At 33.6% G+C, this 19,444-nt stretch overlaps 1 protein-coding gene across 3 annotated transcripts in view; it reads left to right on the forward strand.

The window, feature by feature from the left end:
- The first annotated feature begins 6,586 nt into the window (after positions 1 to 6,586).
- Positions 6,587 to 19,444, forward strand: part of LOC129953400 (maternal protein pumilio) — a 582,858-nt gene continuing 570,000 nt past the window's right edge. For all 3 annotated transcript variants that reach the window (XM_056066582.1, XM_056066599.1, XM_056066592.1), the window contains exons 1-2: positions 6,587 to 8,884; positions 18,675 to 19,302. In XM_056066582.1, coding sequence (XP_055922557.1) covers positions 19,126 to 19,302 — 177 coding nt within the window. In that variant the 5' untranslated portion in view covers positions 6,587 to 8,884; positions 18,675 to 19,125. The remainder of the gene's footprint in view (positions 8,885 to 18,674; positions 19,303 to 19,444) is intronic.

Consider the following 19,444-nt stretch of genomic DNA (forward strand, 5'->3'; position numbering starts at 1 on the left):
GTATAGTATGTCAATACGTATCACTATAAGAAGTATTTCTTTTATAGCCTTTTCACACCAAACCCAAAACCGAGTTTTCGGCAAAAAGTTTACGAAAACCTGAAAATCGTTCACACCGAACATTTACACGTTTTCATTTGACATTTAAATTTTTTAACATCGGCTGTCAAATTAACACTAGCTTCTTTAGAAAAAGTTTCAAGTGAAGTTCTGGAGACGGGTGGAATGGGCTCACGACATGAATCAACAAGAACTACAAGCTCGCTTGGCTGCAGCTATCCTCTTAGTTTACCTCAACCAGTCTAAGCTAATTGTGAAGAAAATATAATCATAGAATCAACAACAAACAAAACTGTTAATTAATTTTATTTAAAACATTTTCTTCTTCTTTCAAAAAAATCCAATCCAAAATACTGACCTTCTTTTGGCCAAATGTGCCTTCAGAATCGCCAAATATTGTGGCCGTCGGAGCAACTTATAGGTGGTTTTGAGAAGATTCTGAACGATTTCGTGTAGGGCCTTATGGCTGGAGCAGAAAAGGTCAATTCCTAGTTCCTGATTCGTACCAAAATCACAATGGGCTGCAATTTCTCTATGAATTATCTCTTTGGCTTCTTCCTTTGAGGACTCACCTGGTTTGTCCAATGCACTGAGGATCTTCTTGATGTTGGCAGGCTGTTCATCAAGTTGCGATAGCCCACTGTTGTGGTTTTATTCACTGATTCCCACATTGTGGAATGTTTGGCACAAATATTTTTAGCCCCTGCGACTTCCCCTCCAACAGAAATTTTCTTACATACTTATTCTCCTTCACAAATGAACTTATCACCTTTTTCATATCTCCCAAATCTTTGTGATTAAACGGAGTTACCGGAAAGTCTTTCTCCAGGTAAAAAGCGAAAGCGTCGAAAATATTTGTGGTGACAAGTTCGGAGACGCATCCCTTGGCAACGTCATTACGAACTATGAGCAAGTCTTACTCGTCCTTGGGGTCGTCAAGCTAGTAGCCATAGTGAATTCCGGTTCATCATTTAAAAAAGAGCGTTTGAAACTCTGGAGGATCATAAAAGAACCCCCAGCGTCACAAATAGTCACCGGGGCCCCAAAGTTTAATTTTTTTTGTTTCTTGAAAATTGGATAAATAATATTATTTACCACGACCAAATTTATTTCAAAATGAAATATTTGTTTTGTGCAGCAGCTGTTTTGCTTACATTAATTTGAGCGCTGAATGTTTCGAAAGGTTTGTTTGTTTAGTTAAAATTTGAATTGCTACTAGTTTTTGAGAGATTTTATATAAAACTTGTGGTTTACCAAAAATTAATGGGAAAACTTGAGTTTTCGATGTAGGTTTTCGGCGAAAACCGATAATTTCGCGAACTTGGTGTGAAAAGCCTATTAGTACAGAGAACTGAGCTGTCAAAAACATCAGAGCACTTGGATTGTGTTTCTTTTGAGCTCTAAATAAAATGGCTGAAGATTTGAAGTTAAAAGTTGAGCGTGGCTGACTTCACGTTTGTTTCGTTTATATGAATGGAACAGATGTAAGATTCTTATGCTATTGACAGTTCATTTTCCAGTGTGTTTCATAAATATGTCGAAGAGCTCTGATCAAACTCTGCTCAGAGCGTATGTGTTCTATGAGTTCAGGCTCTCTGTGCTCTGCTCTGAAATTAAATAAAAACGCCTATTGTTTATTTCTAATAGCCTTAGGCTAGGCGCGCACATGCAACTTTTAGTTTCGAAACTGTTTGGTTTCTAATCTGAGCACTATAGACTTATACGAGAGTTCGCGCACATGCCGAAACCATTCGGTCGCCAATTCGAGCAACTTTTTAGTTTGTGTTTTGACACAAACTAAACGATCACCCCAAACCAATTCCTTAGTTTGTGTCACAAGGAATTATAGGTAACTGCGCGCACATTCAACTAAATCGTTGAACAATTTTCCTTAAGTGCAAGAGAGAAAAAAAATGAGTCAATGTTTTCCTTTCACCAAAAATTCTGAGGGAAGAGTACCACCTTACATCTCAATTTCACTAGTTTTCTCTTTCATACATTGATTGCGAAAAATTATTAGTTGCTTAAACCCATACAAAATGTCTGTATCCTACTATGATACACGTAACTGCGCGCACATGCAGCTAAATAGTTTCTTTGGTATGCATGTATTAGTGCATTTCAGTCGAATGATTCTTTAAAGTGTGACGAGGCTAGTAGGATACTTCCAGATGCGCAGAATAATATATCCTTCTCGTAAGTTTGTTTTCATAATTTAATTTGCTGCTTTTTAAACGTCAAATGTATTTATGCACTGAAAGGCAATGGTTATTGTTATTTGTAACTCAAAACAAAACACATTTTTTAATTTTTTTTTATTTTCAGATTATTATGTACTTCAATCAAGTGCGTTATCGTTTAAAAAATGGAATAAAGCACAATTATTTCAAATGAAGTTTCGCGTCTCACAAATGGGAATGTCAAGAGTAAAACAACACTGTCGCCGTCGAATGCTATCAACCAGACTGCGAATGAAAATGTATACAATAAAGAGTAACATAAACAACACTGAAACGGAAAAGCACCCAAAGGAGCAGCAGTATCAGGAAGAGGAGGATTCTATGATGATCCTAATCGGAGGAAATCTTCATTCAAAAAGGTTCCTCTACACACAGCCTTCCTACTATATCTTGGCTTTTATCTCCTCATGATATTGGGCTACATCAATCAATGGATATGTGCCCCAAAAGTAGCTAAAGAAAATAATCGAGAGGTAAGATGACGATTTGAATCGATTTGAAATTCACGAACCGACGGACTGAGTCTGAAATTCCATTTTTTCCAGGGCTATGTTACGCTATACGATGCCTTCGCGAGCTTCTATTCAGGGTATGTCTATCGGAAGGTCCGAGATTTCTGGAATTTCCCAATTTGCAGATCGCATAACCAAGGATTACGGTTGGAAATTTGAGTTCACTTTAAAAGAAACAAGATGCTTGAACTTAGTAAGAGAATTAGTACCGAATATCTGTCCATATCTAGGAGATCAATTGCTCAGCTGTGCTCAGAGGATGTTCAGAGAATGCTCAATATCCTCGGAGCTAAAAAAAATTGTCTTTTATAGCATCTTTGTCTTCATCAGTAGCCATACTTTTTTTGGTAAAAACGATCCACAGTTTTCCGGTTTTTATATTTGGAAGTTGATACGACTGAATATTTGTCAGAAAAATTTACCAAAAAATTTTAAAATAATATAGCGAAATTTGGATTAGACCTTGTTGTAACATAAAAAATGGAAAATATTAAAGAGGGTGCGCTAAGAAACATCAAGAATAATGTATATTTAATTTGTTTTTATGTTTTTCGTTTTGTAAATTGAAGCTGATTGAAATAAGAACCGAAAAAAGGTTTTCTCAATATGTTTAAATATTCAGGTGCAAGAGATGGCGCTATTTTTGACACTAACTTTTCGCATAGTAAAAAACAAATATCGTTGTATTACCATTTATTGTAAAAAGATGACGACTAGAGAACTAAAAGGGCGATTTTATGTTTTTTTTTCTGAAAGGTAGTCGTACTACAGTTGATACAGGGTTGATACACGACGACTTTTCAAATGTTTAAGTCTGTGCATTATTTTGACAAATATCTTTTATTTCTACTTTCGTTGTTCACTTGGTGTACCCAACCCAAGATTGCCACGTTGGTCATGTGTGATGAAATATGTTCATTAGTTTTTCACTTGGTCAAATGGTAATTCTTTATTCCGTTTGGTCATATTTTTCGGAAAGAAAAAAGATGTTCAGCAATTTGAGTAACAAAAACGTTCTTTTAACATACTCACTGGGCTAAACAGAAACAACGGTTAAACTCATTAAAGCAACTTTTTCTATATTATAATTTTATTAAAAATAAAAACTCTTGATCTAAATTAGACTTAGGGAACAGAGAGTATTATCTACGCATTACACAAGCCGTAACAATTCTCAAAATCGAACCTTTTAATAAAATTATTGTAAAAACAAACATTACATTTTTATTTAGTATTTTTAAAACGACTGCTACTAAATAAATAGATTGGGTGGCACAACAGTCTGTTTGAGAACTAGGGCCTAGTGAGTGACAACTCTCAACCATTCCTGTGTGCGAGTACTCTTGTCAGTCACGACTGCTACTAGTTATTTAAATTTGACCTTGTATGAATTAAGTGCGAAAGAAAAAGAAGAAAGAAAATATGAAATAAAACTAAATGTTTTAAGACATGCGAGGGAAGAATAATAGCTGAATGTTTTGCGATTTCAATAATCTATAATTCTTGTTGACTTTCGAGATCGCTTATTATATTTTCAAGTTTATACCAAAACTGATCTCAATATGACTTGTGAAAATGAAACTAAATGGGCACATTCTTCACTCTCATCCGCACTAAATCTAATAAGTTGTCAAAATCACTCCCTGGTTCTATTTCAATTCAAGTCAAGCAGTAGATGAAGTCATTTTCGTTAGTTTTTGTTAGATATATAAGAACATGTTTTATTAGCTTATTGTTTGAACAATCAACCAATAAACCACGTTTAAAAACCGATATTTTGTTTTGATACAGGATATGTTCGAAAGAGATTGATTAATTTTTCAGAACGAAATTAAAAATTTGTTGAAATTGATCAATTATAAATTCAAGAGTGAACAGCGAAGTTCGCAGTTCGTAGCTCATGTACAAGATGCTTAAGGGACGAATTTTAAATCTATTTATTAAAAAAATCCATCGATCATAGAATTCCACTTTGCGTTTTATGGGATTCTGCCGATGTTCTATTTGCAATGTATTTCAAATTGAGATTTTACAAAATACACACCTAGTGTTGCCACACTGTTACAAATTTTAATAAACCTTCACATTTCTTCTTTATTTTTAAATTTTGTTGTTACGTATGTTCCATTTTTTTCAAGAGGAACGTGCAACTTAATGCAATTTTTCTCTTATACATTAGTGAGATATTACATTGTAGATACAAATACATGTGCATTCGCTTTTGTACTACGTTTTTGCATGCCATATTTCATGTTTTAGTGGAGTGACTAACAGAGAGGTATGTGCCCTCTATTTGGCGCAGTGTGGGATATGAGATAGGTACAAAAAGTTGGGTATATCCAAAGTTTTTTTGCATTTTAATGCTAAAATTTATGAGAAAGTTTGAGATAAATTTACATTGGTTTATAATGTTCTTGATATATTATTTTTGACCTGATTTGGAAATAAACACAACGAGCTTAGCAAAAACGCGAAATTTTATTTTTTTCTAGTAGTCCCAGAACGCACTTTTTCCAATATGTTTTAAAAAGTTAAAATGAGCTTGACATTTGTTTTTTGCATGGAAAATTTGAATTTTATTAGAATTAAAGTTTATTCATACAAATATGTCGACAAAAAAAAGGAATGTTATCTGTGTCTTGATTAATACTTTAACCTTAAATCTACCTTCACTTGTTGATTTCTGCCATTCCATGTCACTCCAACCTTTTACAGGGATTGGCAATTTTTGTTTTAATCAAGTCCATTTGGGATTTTTAATACTTTTTTGTTAAAAACAATTTTTGTTTCTTTTGGCTTTAAGACTTTTAACGAATAAGTGGCATTTGGTGGGCTGTCAATAGTGCAACATTTTATATTATACACCGTATATTTAATTGTTAAACATTTTACAGTTCTACATTTTTACACTAACTCTATACTTGGTTCATCAGATCGGAAATACTACTTATATTCTTTTTTAACTATAATATTGATACCAGTTGATACTAATTATTTGGTAAAATTTACTTTTTTCTTATGTTAACAACATTGAAAGTTAAATCGAAAAAATGTATCTCCAATTGTCAGTACACGCACTGACTTCCAATTGGTGTGAACACAACTTAGCAGGTGCGAATAAAAGTGATTTGTTTCCTATGATCTACGTTAAAAAAAAAAAAAAAATATGAATAAGAAACCCTTCAGGCGAAGAATATCGATTTTATAGATCCATGTGTTAATACCATAAGTATTCATCATTTGCTGAATACGACCATTTTCAACAAATTTCGCTTTGAATATTCTCGAACATAAAGAAACAAAAAAAAAAACAATATGCCGGCTGCGCTCGTTTATATTTAAAGAAATCAGGAAAACACAAATAAAATTCAAAATAAGATTATTATCTCATGAAAGTAGAAGATTACATTATTTATTTTATTTTCTACTTAATATATATTAAAAGATTGCTGAAAAATGTAATATTTTTTTTCGAAAATTGACATTCGTCCATTTATGCTCCATCTCTTTCTTCAACTTCGAAAATACTTGCAAAAAAAAGGAAAGCAATCAATACACAGAGTTGCTTTATTTGTTAAAGCAGGCGCAATGTATTCCTCATAACAATGCCGCTAAACACATTTATTCTACAAAAACGAGTACACCATATACATCTTGCCTAAATATTCGCACCCTCCAAACATACTCTCGCACCACACAAAAACACGAACACGCTATATTTCGATATCAATAATATCCAACAAAACCAAGCACTACTGCTCCTGCTCACACAATTTTCGCAACTCATTTTTAAATGGCTTAAAGAATAGACGGGCCGTCGAAAAATCCGTGTGTGTATAAAATCGTGTAAATTAATTAAAATAAATTCATTTTTAGCATTTTAATAAATATAAATAATCAAACAAAATATCCATTTACCATCTACTATTGTCTTTGTAAATATATATAATATCAAAATTTAAAATACATCTCTGTGTACAGTTTTTCTTTTTTGTTTTAAGTATAAAGTATATATTGAGGAAAGAAAAATAGAAAAAGAATCAAACAAAAGAGCTCTACGCCACAGCCAAGAATTGGAGAAAAGTAAAAATTTGCAAGAAAATTAATAACGTAACCACGACGGGATAATATTTAAGAAGTTATTAACTTCTTGGCTTTACAAGTCAAACATAAAAAGAAAACGATATCCTCCCTTTTGCTTCAAGACAAAACCAAAACCTTCCAAAGCAAAAATATATAAAAAAAAAGAAGAATTTTCTGCGAAATTTTGATCGCAAAGGAAAAAAATTGAATATTCAATTTTTCCTTCTTTTTGTTTGTGTGCAGATTAAAAATAAATTGCGGCAGTCGTCTTCTCTTCATCGTGTCCGTCGTCTTCTACATCGTGTTATCCAACAGAAAACGAAATTGAAAAAACAGCAAGAGGAAAAGCAGAAACGACTAAAACGACACCAAAGCGATTGGAGCAAAAAGAGTCCCTGGACAGAGTGCCAGAGCCAGTGCTGTAAAAGAAGAATCAAAGAAGAACTCGGGAAACAAACATCTTCATCTTCTTCCTCTTCATTGAAATTCAAATAATAAAAGAAGAGAAGAAAAGTGAAAAGAAAACTTCTTTAAATTTTCCAGAAGAAAAACCAAAATAACAAACCCCGCAAAATAAACTAAAAACATTTTTGTGGTTCGAAAAAAGGGAAAAATAAACAAAAAAAAAATAAAAGAATTCTGTGTTCTGCCACTCCTCAGTTCTCTGTTCTCATGACAGTCGTGGTGGAAAAACCGTGAAAATTTAGCCCAAAGGAAAAACAACAAAAAAATCCTTTTTGTCTTTTCGTTCGCCTTCGTCGGTCGTTCTCTCGTATTCTCCCTCCGTTCGCTTCGCTCAGCTCAGTACCACACATTTTCTTGTGTACTTGCAGTGTGTTTGTTTGAAAAAGCCCGCAAAGAACACAGCAATTGCTGTCGAACTCTTCTAACTTAAAGCTAATTTTAAGTGGATACTCCTCGCACTAATCGATTCCGAAAAATAACAACCCGCGAAGAACTAAAACTCAAAAACATCTTGTTTGAAAAAACAATAAGAAAAAGACAAAAACAAAATCGTTGGTTTTTCGAGAGCGCCGTATAGTTGGTGAATTTGTGTGTGTGTGCGTGAAAAAAAAAATCACCATCGCCATTGTCGTTATCGTTGTCGTCCTTCTCGTGCTCGTTACCGTAGCTCTAGCCGTTACCGCTGTCGCCGCTGAGCAAAAGAAAAACAATTTTTGCTAGAGTTAATTTTTTGACATTTCTTAATTATATCTTTCTTTCGTTTTTGTGTAAATTTTTGAGACCCCGTTGTGTATAGTTGTAAATAGAGAAGTTTAATATATAATAAAACCAACATTTTGATCGTGTAAATTTTGTAAAACAAAAGAATTCAATAAGTTTTGTTAATATTTTCTTTAATTTTTAATAAAACAAAAAGAATTGATTGTTATATTAAACGTTATCTATCATCATCACCATCCATCATCGTTGTCGTCGTCGTGTATATCTAGATAGTGTGTGATTTTGGATTTCGTGGTGTATTGCATGTAAAAATAAGAATCGAGGAAAAATCAATTTTGTCTTCTTGTCATAAAGAAATAAAAAATCTTAAATAAATTTGCCGAAAATTTTCAATTTTTTGAATACAAATTATTGTGCATTGGGGTGTTTGTTGTGCGCGGTAGTTCTTTATTTCCACATTTTTGTACGAATATCTTTGTGAATGTGCTGCTTCTGCTAAGTTTTGCGCCGTTTAAAACGAAGGAAATAAAAGAAAAAAAAATATATTAAGAGAAAAGTGCAAGTGAATCAAAGGAAAAGAAAATTTATATAGAAATCAAGAAAAAAATTATTACTTATTTGCCGCATATAACAAATTCAAGTATATCTACCTACACCCTCACTTTTAGCCGCAATTAAAGGAGAGCAATACCAAAATTGAGGGGATCAGATCAATTTATTTGGAGAGCTTAGCCTTAGCCCCCCTCAGTACAGTAGAGAGAGAGCTTATAGAGGAGACATCAAACGTAATACAATAAAAAAAAGGTAAGCAAAAGAAAACATAGTAGCCGTATGTATCAAGGGGTTCTGCTGTCATCGGAGGAGGGTTAAAAGAAGAAATAAATAAAACATTTCTTTTTTGTTTTAATTTCCTTCTCAATTTCTTTATTATTTCTTATTTTGTTATGATGTAGATGTTGTTTTTTTGTTTTTGTTATCTTTTCCATTGGGAAATATAAAAAAAATTGGAATGAAATTTATTAGTTTAATATTTTATCCAAATCAAGATAATCCCAATAAAAACTACAATTTCGATTAATAAGGTACCTCAAAAAATTTGCTAAACAATTTCGCGTACAGAGAGACTGACATGACGGAGTGAAATAAAACAAAACAATATATTTAAATTTAAACCAATCGATAAAGTAACATTTAACAATACATAGGAACGAATGAAAACACATGTCTTCTCCAAAAAAAGTAAGGCCGCTTTAGACGTTTCTGAGCACCTAGCTATTGTTCAGTCGAACAAATTCAAATTAAAATAAAAAATATCAAAAGAAAAACGTTGTCTCCTGGGTAGAAATTTAATACGACAGTTTTAAATTGAGGAAATTTTTTAATTACATCTTTGATTTTTCGAAAGTTTCACTATTTCATATAGGGCGTTTTTGGACTATGGTTTTTAAGAAGAAATATACCGCGTACATGTATACATTTGTATGTATAGGTATATAACCAAAAATTGATTTTTTTAAAAATTAAGAAAAAGGTTTATGTTTTAAAAACAATTTCGGCTCGCTCAAACAAATTCCAGATCAGCAGTGTGACATTAAAAGAGAAAACACCAAACAGAGTTTTAAAAGTCCAATTTCGTATTGACTTTTTTTCCAGATTGGTCTTCATTTTCTTCTTATTATTTTGGGGTGACTTTCCATTACCGCAGCACGAATTTTCTTCTGATTTTTTTTACAGTTAGGTAGGGGTCTCAATAGAACATGTTTTAAATATTAAGGCAAGGAAACACCATTAATTCATAGAAAAAATATTTTATTTTTTTGTAGGTATTTCATTTTTTGAACCTAAAACAAGTTTTTTTTTTTAATTGATAGCACGTCGCACAGTGGTGCAAGATCGAAAAAAGTCTTCTTAATAAAAAAATATATGTGGTAGTTAATTATAATTAAAAAACACGTGTTTCAGGGATTTAGATTTTTTTGAAAAAAGTGCAAAATTTTGCAATTTTCAGTTTGGATCATATATGGCACGAGTACGATAACTTTGGCGACAAGATATAATAACGGTTTTTGGTAGAGGGGTTTAATACAAGCATTTTTTACTATGGGAGGGGGGGGCCTATCCTCCCCGTTTAGGCGGTAGGGGCAATTTAAAAAAATATGTACATTAAATGGAAAAAAATAATTAAAAATTAACAGTAATACTTACAATTAAGTTTTATACCTTCTAGGTGTTCACTGCGAATGTCGAGGGGGTTGAAGTGCTTTAGTTGCAGACCCACACTTTCTTTTCCAATAAGACCAGTCAAGCAAAAAAAATAGAATTAAATTAACATAGTAGTTGTGGTTATTTTCAATTTTCTCAAAAACTAAAAGACATAATATCATCTAGTTTTCAGTTTTTGATCAAAAACAAATAAGAGCAATAAATTCTGAAATAAAAACAGTGGTAATTAATCTTGAAGTATTGAAAAATTACACTTTAACCCTTTTTTTTTATTTATTTTTGCACAAATTTTGATTTTAAAACTATTTTTTTCAAAAACTATGCAAAGTTTTGACTTGATTTAAAAACAAGCTAATAGATAAAAATGTTGGCTTTAAAAAAAGGTATAATACTTAATTGTAAGTATTACCGTTACTTTTTAATTATTTTTTTAAATTGCCCTACCGCCTAAACGGGGGAGATAGACAGCCCCTCGCATAGTAAAAAATGCTTGTTTTTAACTGTTCTATACAAATCCGTCATCAAACTTTGTCGCCAAAGTTATCGTACTCTCCCCTATATGGCACATTGAGCAGAAAAGTAACATACAAATTTTCAATAAATGAAGTCAACTATTTATTCATAAAATTATGTAGTATGGAATATTGTGAAGCAGTTTTTTTCTCATTCAAACAAAGATTTACTTTGCATTTTCGGCACTCCACAAAAGATCTTCCTGGTAGTCTGGTAGTCAACCGCTGTCTTGTTGTCAAAACAGGAAGGTATTCTAATTGAACTAATCGAACGTCGTGCGATGGCATTGTATTGTCCATGACATAAGAGCGTCGTCCACGTTTGTTAGTTGTGCTTAGTTTGCTTGCATGGCGTAGATCTTTGGCTACCGCGCACCTGAAATCTGTTAGTGGCAGCCACTCCTCAGAACCATTAAGCTATCGTCTCTTCAATAGCCACTCATTCACGTCTGTCATGTCGACCATGTGGAAGAATATTATGTAGTAATTTTTTTGTATCTAATCTGTATTCTACAGTATTAAAAAAGAGCAAAAGTTCAACTCCACGCATATGCCGATTATGTCATGACTGCCTTTGGACATTTTATAGTTTGGTAGATCTTTTCTTTTTTGTTGAAGAGTTGGACTTCAGAAGACGGTTTGCTGCCGACATATGTCAAAGCAAGGTTCACAATTCTGGTGTCAAACCATGTTACGACAGAAATATCCAGGTTATCAATTGTCGTCAGTTTTTCCACTGTTGCACCTCTTCCTTTTCGGTAGAAATTTTATAACCCGGAATCCGATTGACTTTTATAGTTCCTAGCGGTAAAATAGCTTTCTTTGCCAGATAAGTCAACAGCGGTAAGGACGTGTACCAGCCAAAGAATAATTTGTAGTTGAATCTGTCGAGATAAGTTCTTGGCAGTCGAACAACAACGTCACTGGATGTACTTATTTTTGGCAAATCGGTGTACAACTGTACATGTCTTGGGCTCAAGTATAAAGTCCAAAGTCGTAGCTGAACCCATAGCTACCATTGAGAACAAAATTTTGATATCCCCATTTGTGTGTTATATTTTGTTCATCTACTGCCATATATTCTTCTCTAGGAACAGTAAGGAGTCTCTGCCTTGTTTGATCCAAGAATGGTCTTATTTTATATGAAGGGGATCATGTCCTGGTTGTCCTGTGGGTATTTGCGTCGAGTTGGTGTAGAAATGTATGAACCTTTTTATTTCTTCGAACCGAGTTAATTTTTGTGTAACCTAGGCGTTCATTTCAATAAAACCTAGTTGATGGTAACTGTATACGCTGGACACGTAAAAGCATATTCCAACAAACTGGTCAAGTTCCATTGCTGTTATATTGGCCATTTTTTTGACGTTTTTTATAGGATTATCTGATTGTTTCTTGTTCTATATATTTGAATATTTCGTCTGTAAACAAGGACTTGTAGAATTGTATTGACGCATCGTATCAACTGTGAATGAGGTTTTGTTATCACCTTTTCCCAAAAACCCATCCCGCCTCGGGTTTTTTCAGCTCTCGCACTTCTATTTGGACGAGGTACCATCTGGGATAGAGAAATTTTATATTCTAATTCCCAATCGGACTCATCAGACTCTGGAATATATCGAGGCGGAAGATTTCTGCATCTTTTTACCAATGCGACACCACCGTTAAAACTCCGTTTACCAAAAAGTTTGATTTGTCGGTTTTAATTGACAGAATGAATTGGTTAAGACCATTATTTTAAGAAAAAAATGTCAAACTTTATTTTAAAATTAAAAGAAAATTAATACATTGCCAGGTCTAAGAATTTCGATTTTTCCGAAACCATTTATTTCTGCCTGGAAAAGTTTTCAACTTTGAACTCAATTTTGTTGAAAACAACATACAAAAAACTATGTAGTTTTATGATATTTTAAATTATATAATAAGGCTTAATACAAAATTAAGATCAGGGATAGGTAGGCAGGTAGGTAGAAATGGCGATCTCAAGGCAACCTAGCCTGAGATCCAATTAGCGCTGTAGTGCACCGTTTTGATACCAAAAACTCGTTTGACCTGTGATTGAAAGGGATAGATTTATAGAGAAGCTTCATAGCGATTATGTTAGAGCCATTTTGTCGCATTGAGAAAAAAGATTAGGTCTCTAATCTTTGTCTCAGATAGCTCATCAAGTTCGTGAAAGAATGCTTTTCCAAAGTATTTCATTCTAGTGTTTGCCAAAGCAGGACATTTGCAGAGGAAATGGATTATCGTTTTACTTTCTCTTTGGTCACTACAGCTACGGCAAAAGGTGTTGTAACCGATACCCAACTTCTCTGCATGAACTCCTATAGGCCAATGTCCGGTACAAACCGCAACAATACTGGCTACGTCTTGTCTTGGCCTGCATAGAAGATCGTTTGTACGGGTTTTATTATAGGTGGGCCATATCTTCCTAGATATAATGCAGTTGGGTAAATTACTCCACCTTCGGTTTGATTCAGTTTGGTAGATAGAAAATATTTTACCCTTCATAGCACCAAGAGGAATGTTAACCATTTCCGCAAGTGAGCTATGAAGGGCCGATTCTTGCCTGGCTAGCTCGTCAGCCCGTTCATTTCCCACGATACCATGATGGCCTGGAACCCAGATCAGGGTGACACCGAGGTTAATATTCAGGCTCGCAAGCTCATCGCGACATTGCTGGACCAATTTAGATGAGGATATGGCCGAGTTAATGGCTTTGACAGCTGCCTGACTGTCTGTAAAGATAGCCGCATTTCGGTTCTGGTTTGGGTTTTGTTTAAGTATCTTACATGCCTCCCTTATTTCCAGCAGTTCAGCCTGAAAAACGCTAGCAAAGTCGGGAAGACTAAAGGATTTGGCTACATTTAGGGACTCAGAGAGATCCCAGAACCAACTCCGCACTCCATCTTTGAGGCGTCAGTAAAGATGGTTGTGTCGAAATCTATCTCCACGATGTCATTGTCTCAATCTTCTCTGGATGGGAAAATAACCTTAAAACCCTTACTAAGGCTCAAAGTAGGAGTGCAGTAGTCAGTGTCTACCGAGATAATATCTGAGGGAATCAATTTCGTTGTGTTGCTGTGACCATAAGGTTTTGACAACCAGCTGTTTGATTCCTTCAGCCTAATAGCGCTGCAGCGCTAGCAGGGATAGTCCTTTATTTTTTGTAATTTTTCGCTAAAAGTAGGAAAATGCAGGCGAATTGAGACAAATGCAGATGTGATGCATCATATACTCATATCCTCAAATCCAATAATAACAGGTTTAAGTAAAATAGTTAATAATAATATTTTATTCAAAATAAAAAGTTAAGATTTTACTAAAAAAACTTTTATTTAATTATAACATTAAAAGCGTCAAAATTTATAAAAATGTCAATAACTTTTTTTCTAATTACTTTTTCATGACCAACATGTGTGTCAAATTTCATTTAATAGTTCAGATTTTACAGACTTTTTTCCGCTCTCCCATACAAACACAAGAACCCTCAAATTTTAGAAAAATGTCAATAAATTTATTTCTAATAATTTTAGTTCAACCAAATTATGACCAAATATGTAAAAGACTAATCTTAACATGTTTGCTCAAATTTCAATTAAATCCGTTGAACCGTTCAGATTATACAGAATTTTTTCCGCTCTCCCATACAAAGCGAACCACTGTGGCGTACGAACAGCTAGGTATGGAAGGAGAGCATGCTTCCCCCATGGGGTGGGTGCGAGTTTGTGTAAATGCGAAGTACTTTTTGCATTTGATCAGGCAGTAAAATCAAAGAAATCTCCCAAAAAACAGGGAATAAATGTCAAAATCAACCATTTTTGCGTGTTTTTTACGTAAAAAAGTGAACTTTGAAAATTAATTTAAAATAGAAATAAATGCATATATCAAATAAAAAAATCCGCGAGTCGAAATTCGTGATGAGGTAATGGAAAGTTGTTTTATTTTGCATAACCAAAATAATTTTAAATTAAGGAACAAACTTTGTGGACATTAAAATAGATACACAGATTTAAAAAAATTAAATAAAACGCAAAACTATTCTGGATTTAACAATTATTTTAATATCTGGTAGCATTGCCCTAAGCTTTTATTACAGTGTGATATCTGTTGGACATTGAGTCAAATAATCAGCGGCATCTGTCAATTGAAATATTGTACAACTCCTGTTAAACCATTGTCGACACTTCGGCTTTATTTTTTGTTACATTTTTTCCAACCGCGCATTTTAAAAAAAATTTACTATGGGATCTAAGTCCACTCCAATAACCTGATTTTGTTGGCTTTAAAATACTTGTGAGCAGATTTGGGCGTGTGCTTAGGGTCACATTTAGAGGCATGTTCTAGTTCCCATAAGGCAGCATCGTATCTTTCATGATGTTCACCTTCATATTTCGGTCCATTTTACCCTCAATTAAATGTATTGGTAAAACACCATGCCAAAGAAATTAACCCCAAAGTATGATACTGCCGCCAAAGTTTTTGATCGTTTTCTGGATTGTATGTATGTATTTGGGTTACCCACGGTTTGTCTTCCATCTCTGAAGAGATTTTTTCGGATCCTTGTTTCGTCCATCCACAAAACATTCATTCAATGTTTGCCCCCTTTTGGCCCAATCCAATCAAACTGATCGTTGGCGAATTTAAACCTCGTTGTTATATTTTTTTTCCTTCGAAAGGGCTCAATTCTTGCGATCCTTCTGAGCAAGTTAGCTTCAGCAAGTCTTCTACAAACTTGGAAGCTGTAGATTGTTTTTTATTTAGCTTGAAGACTTTTAAGTTTTAAGTCTTATCTTGGGATTGTTTTTGCTTGGTTCTCCCAGCTGTTTTTTTGGCTCTTACCGGTCAAATTGCTCTTGCAATCAACTTGAGAGATCTGCTCATTATTTCGGCTGTTTCTTTCCAAGACTTTCCTCACTTCTCATAAAGTCATAACTAAAATGACAGCTTTCTCTTCTAGGTAACAAAGCTTACGGCAACCCATGTTTTCGTTAGAATTAATTGTAATATTATTAAAATAATTTAAATTTACTTCCTAAAGTGAACTTATTGTTTTATAGAAGTAAAACAAAATATCAAAAACTTATATGTTTGATACTAGTTAAATATTAAGGTCTGTTTTCCAATTTGTTTCTATTTTGATGTCCACCAAAAACACAAGTTTTTCCCAAGGAACAGTTAATCTCCAAACAATCAACTATCAAACGGTACTTACTCTTAGCAACTGTTTTTGTGTCTATTTTATTAAACTTTGAACTTAAAATTTTAATCAAACATTGAGAAAGAGGTTCCTCCGATTCTGTCCGTCTGTCTGTCTTAGTTCAAACTTGGAAATTAAGATTTTAAACCGATTCGTGTTAGGCGTTTTCTTCTGTTTTTTTAAGACTCAAAAACCAAATAAATTTTTAGATAAAAAATAGAAAATTCGAATTTTCTCAAAAACGAACCTATATATTTTTATTAAATTTTCGCTATTGATAGAAAAACCTCTTTTTTGTATGATGAGATCTTTGCTTATACAACTAAACTATATGACCTATATGGCTCATATGAAGGGATCTTCCATCAGTTAAAAGTTGATGGATTTGTGCGGCTCTATTGGAAAATTGTTGAATCGTCGATTAATGCTGGTCCAGGCCTTACCTCATGATCATGGCGGCCAATTGAATTCGAATTGAAATTTGTCGCATAAAATAGCCATTGTTTCGTTAGCTGTTTAGTAAGCGGCAAATGGCACTGTGCTATTGAAACCCCATATAGTCCACATGCATTTCTTCCAATTTGGGCAATAAAAGGTCGTACCATCACACGATTCAACGTAACTGCCTGATCGACCTCATTTAGGAAAAAAATTCTGCCCGATGATGCCGATAGCCCATAAACCGAACCAAGCAGTCACTCTTTGTAGGTGCATTGCTTTTCGACAATCAGCCTTGGATTATCATTTGCCCAAATTTGGCTTATTAACAAATCCACTGTGGAGAATATGTGCCTCATCACTGAAGATGATATTCTTCGAAAGTTGACCATCTTGTCCCCATGCTGACTATTGACGACGCTTGAAATGTTCAAGAGGCTTTAGTTCTTGAGCACCTTGTTAGCGTGTAAATTAAAGTCTTTTTGTAAAATGCTCATTAGCGTAAGAGGTGCAAATTTTAGGCACGACGACGAGTTTAGGTGAAAGGCTCTTCAGCCACTCTATCGAGAACATCAGCAATATTTTCTGTATTACGAGCTATACGACCAAGCACTGGTGTTTTCACATCTCCTACCGAATTTTCTCAAATTTTTGCAAGATTTTTCCGATTGTATTCACATTTGGACGATTGAATTGGCCGAAATCACGAAGTTCACGATATGTATTTTGATTTTAACGCCCATTTTCACAATAAGCCTAAATAACTTGTGGAGCTTTCCATGGTTCAAATTAAGTTATCACGACTGAGAACTTCAATCTCGATTATAGCATGGGTGGACCGATTTCATATTTTTTCCAAAACTGCAAAAAGTAGTATTCTTATCGTTTTAACTAAATTTTCAAAATATTTGTTATTACTTTAAATTTTAAGGGAAAGCAAATGATTGGTTCGTAAAGCCCTTGAGTGTATAGAGGTAATAACAGTAAGTCAAACGAAGACAAAAAATTGGGAAAATCTTTGGTTTGTTTTTTTATAATACAATTTTAGTGATCAGTAAACGTTAGTTTTGGTAGTACCCATTGCATGGTGGTTAGTGCCTTGGACTGTCATGCCAGAGGTCTTGGGTTCGACCCGTGCCTGAGCCATCTAAAGTTTTTTCACGAGTACTGTTTCTTGTGAGGAAATGAAATGAGTGAGGAATGAAAAGTGCTTTCTCAAATTTGCTGTTCCGATTCGGCTAAAAACTGTGGTTTCCCTTTATCAATGACAACAGTACTCGCACACAGAAATGGTTGAGAGTTGTAAGTCACTAGGCCCTAGTTCTCAACGGACTTTTGCGCCACCCAAATTATTTATTTATTTTAAACGTTAGTTTTGAGTCTAGCCCAGCATAAGATCAAGGTCAGTAAAGCTAGATTCTCTTTTCAAACGTGACGAATCCGACATATAGTCTTAATATATGATGTTACATTTGTGTGTAAAATATATTGTATTACATTTGTCGATATTGAAAACCAAACTATTTTTATTGCACCATTCCCAAAAAATTGATTAGAATCTTCTTGTAGCTCTTTACAATCCTTGATTAAGTTTATAATTCTAAAAATTTAAATATCATCTGAGTAGCTTAACAATATAGAATAATTTAAAACAGAAGGCAAATCATTAATAAATAAAATAAAAAGCAATGGACCAAGGTGACTTCCTTGAGGCACTCCAGAATTGATTTAAAATTGACAGCTACAATATCGTTCTTTAAGATATGACGAAATCCACATAACCAAACACTCGTTAAGTTCAATTTTTCTTAATTTTTTAAGACAAATTTCATGGCTTGATTTGTGGAATGGCTTGCAAAAGTCTGTAAAGATGCAATCGACTTGACAGTGGTTTTGAAATGCAACTAAACAAAAAGTAGAGAATGGTAATAAATAAATAGTTGTAGATTTTTTTTTCACAAACCTATGTTGATTTTCACATATACCAGAAATGCAATTTAAAGACAGACAAGGGATTTAAACAATTTATGTAGGATACGATGTAAGATACGATACAAAATATCCGATTAAGCTCTTTTTCTTACTTTTATTTATTTATCTGGTTTAAGTTATTTGTTTTCTATTATATTTATAAAATATACCCAAACAACAATTTCCTCTAAAATTGACAATTACCATCTACATACATCCGTTTAACACTGTTTTTTTTCTTCTATAATTTCAGATTTTGAATAAAATATCATCAAACATTTTGAAAGAAATTGACATCAATTACAAAAAAAAAAGGATCAGCTAAAATCTAAAAACAACAAGACAAAATAATAATCACTTGTAAACGTGCGATAAATTTTTCTATTCGAAAAAATTCGGTTTTTCAATTCGATTTCGCGTTATATTTTTAAATTCGTCGATAAGTAACTTTAAGTCGTGTGACTCGCGTATTCGTTTATACAAAACATTCTTAATAACAAGTGAATCGAAATCAAATAACAAGATAATCTAATACTGTCTATTGAACAGACAACAGAATAAAAAAAAAACAAAAGCTCTTTTAAATAATTTCTTGTGACACACGTTTTAAAAAAGCCGTCAAAATAGAGCTGTTAAGCAGTACCAACAATTACCCCTCGATCTCAATTTCGACCCACCATCACAATCACCCACAACAGCAACACATGAAGTTACTGGGCGGTAATGATGACCGGATTGTACGGGAACAACCTGTACGTTCCCAAGACGATGCCGCTGTTGGGTATGTTTTTCAACGACAGCCCCAACATGAAGCCGAATATGCTGCACAATTTGCCCAAAAACAAGCTAGATGGGCTTGTGGTGATGAGCATTCTATTGATGTAAGTATACAAAATGTTCTAAATTAGTATGAACTTAAACTTAGTTAGGGATATTTGTATTTATATACCTTTGCCTCAATTAAATATTTGAGAAAGTTCGTTAGGTTTGGTTTAATCCCGAAAAAATAGTAACAAGAGAAAA

The sequence above is a fragment of the Eupeodes corollae genome, chromosome 1 (assembly GCF_945859685.1).
Source record: "Eupeodes corollae chromosome 1, idEupCoro1.1, whole genome shotgun sequence".
Lineage (NCBI taxonomy): Eukaryota > Metazoa > Arthropoda > Insecta > Diptera > Syrphidae > Eupeodes > Eupeodes corollae.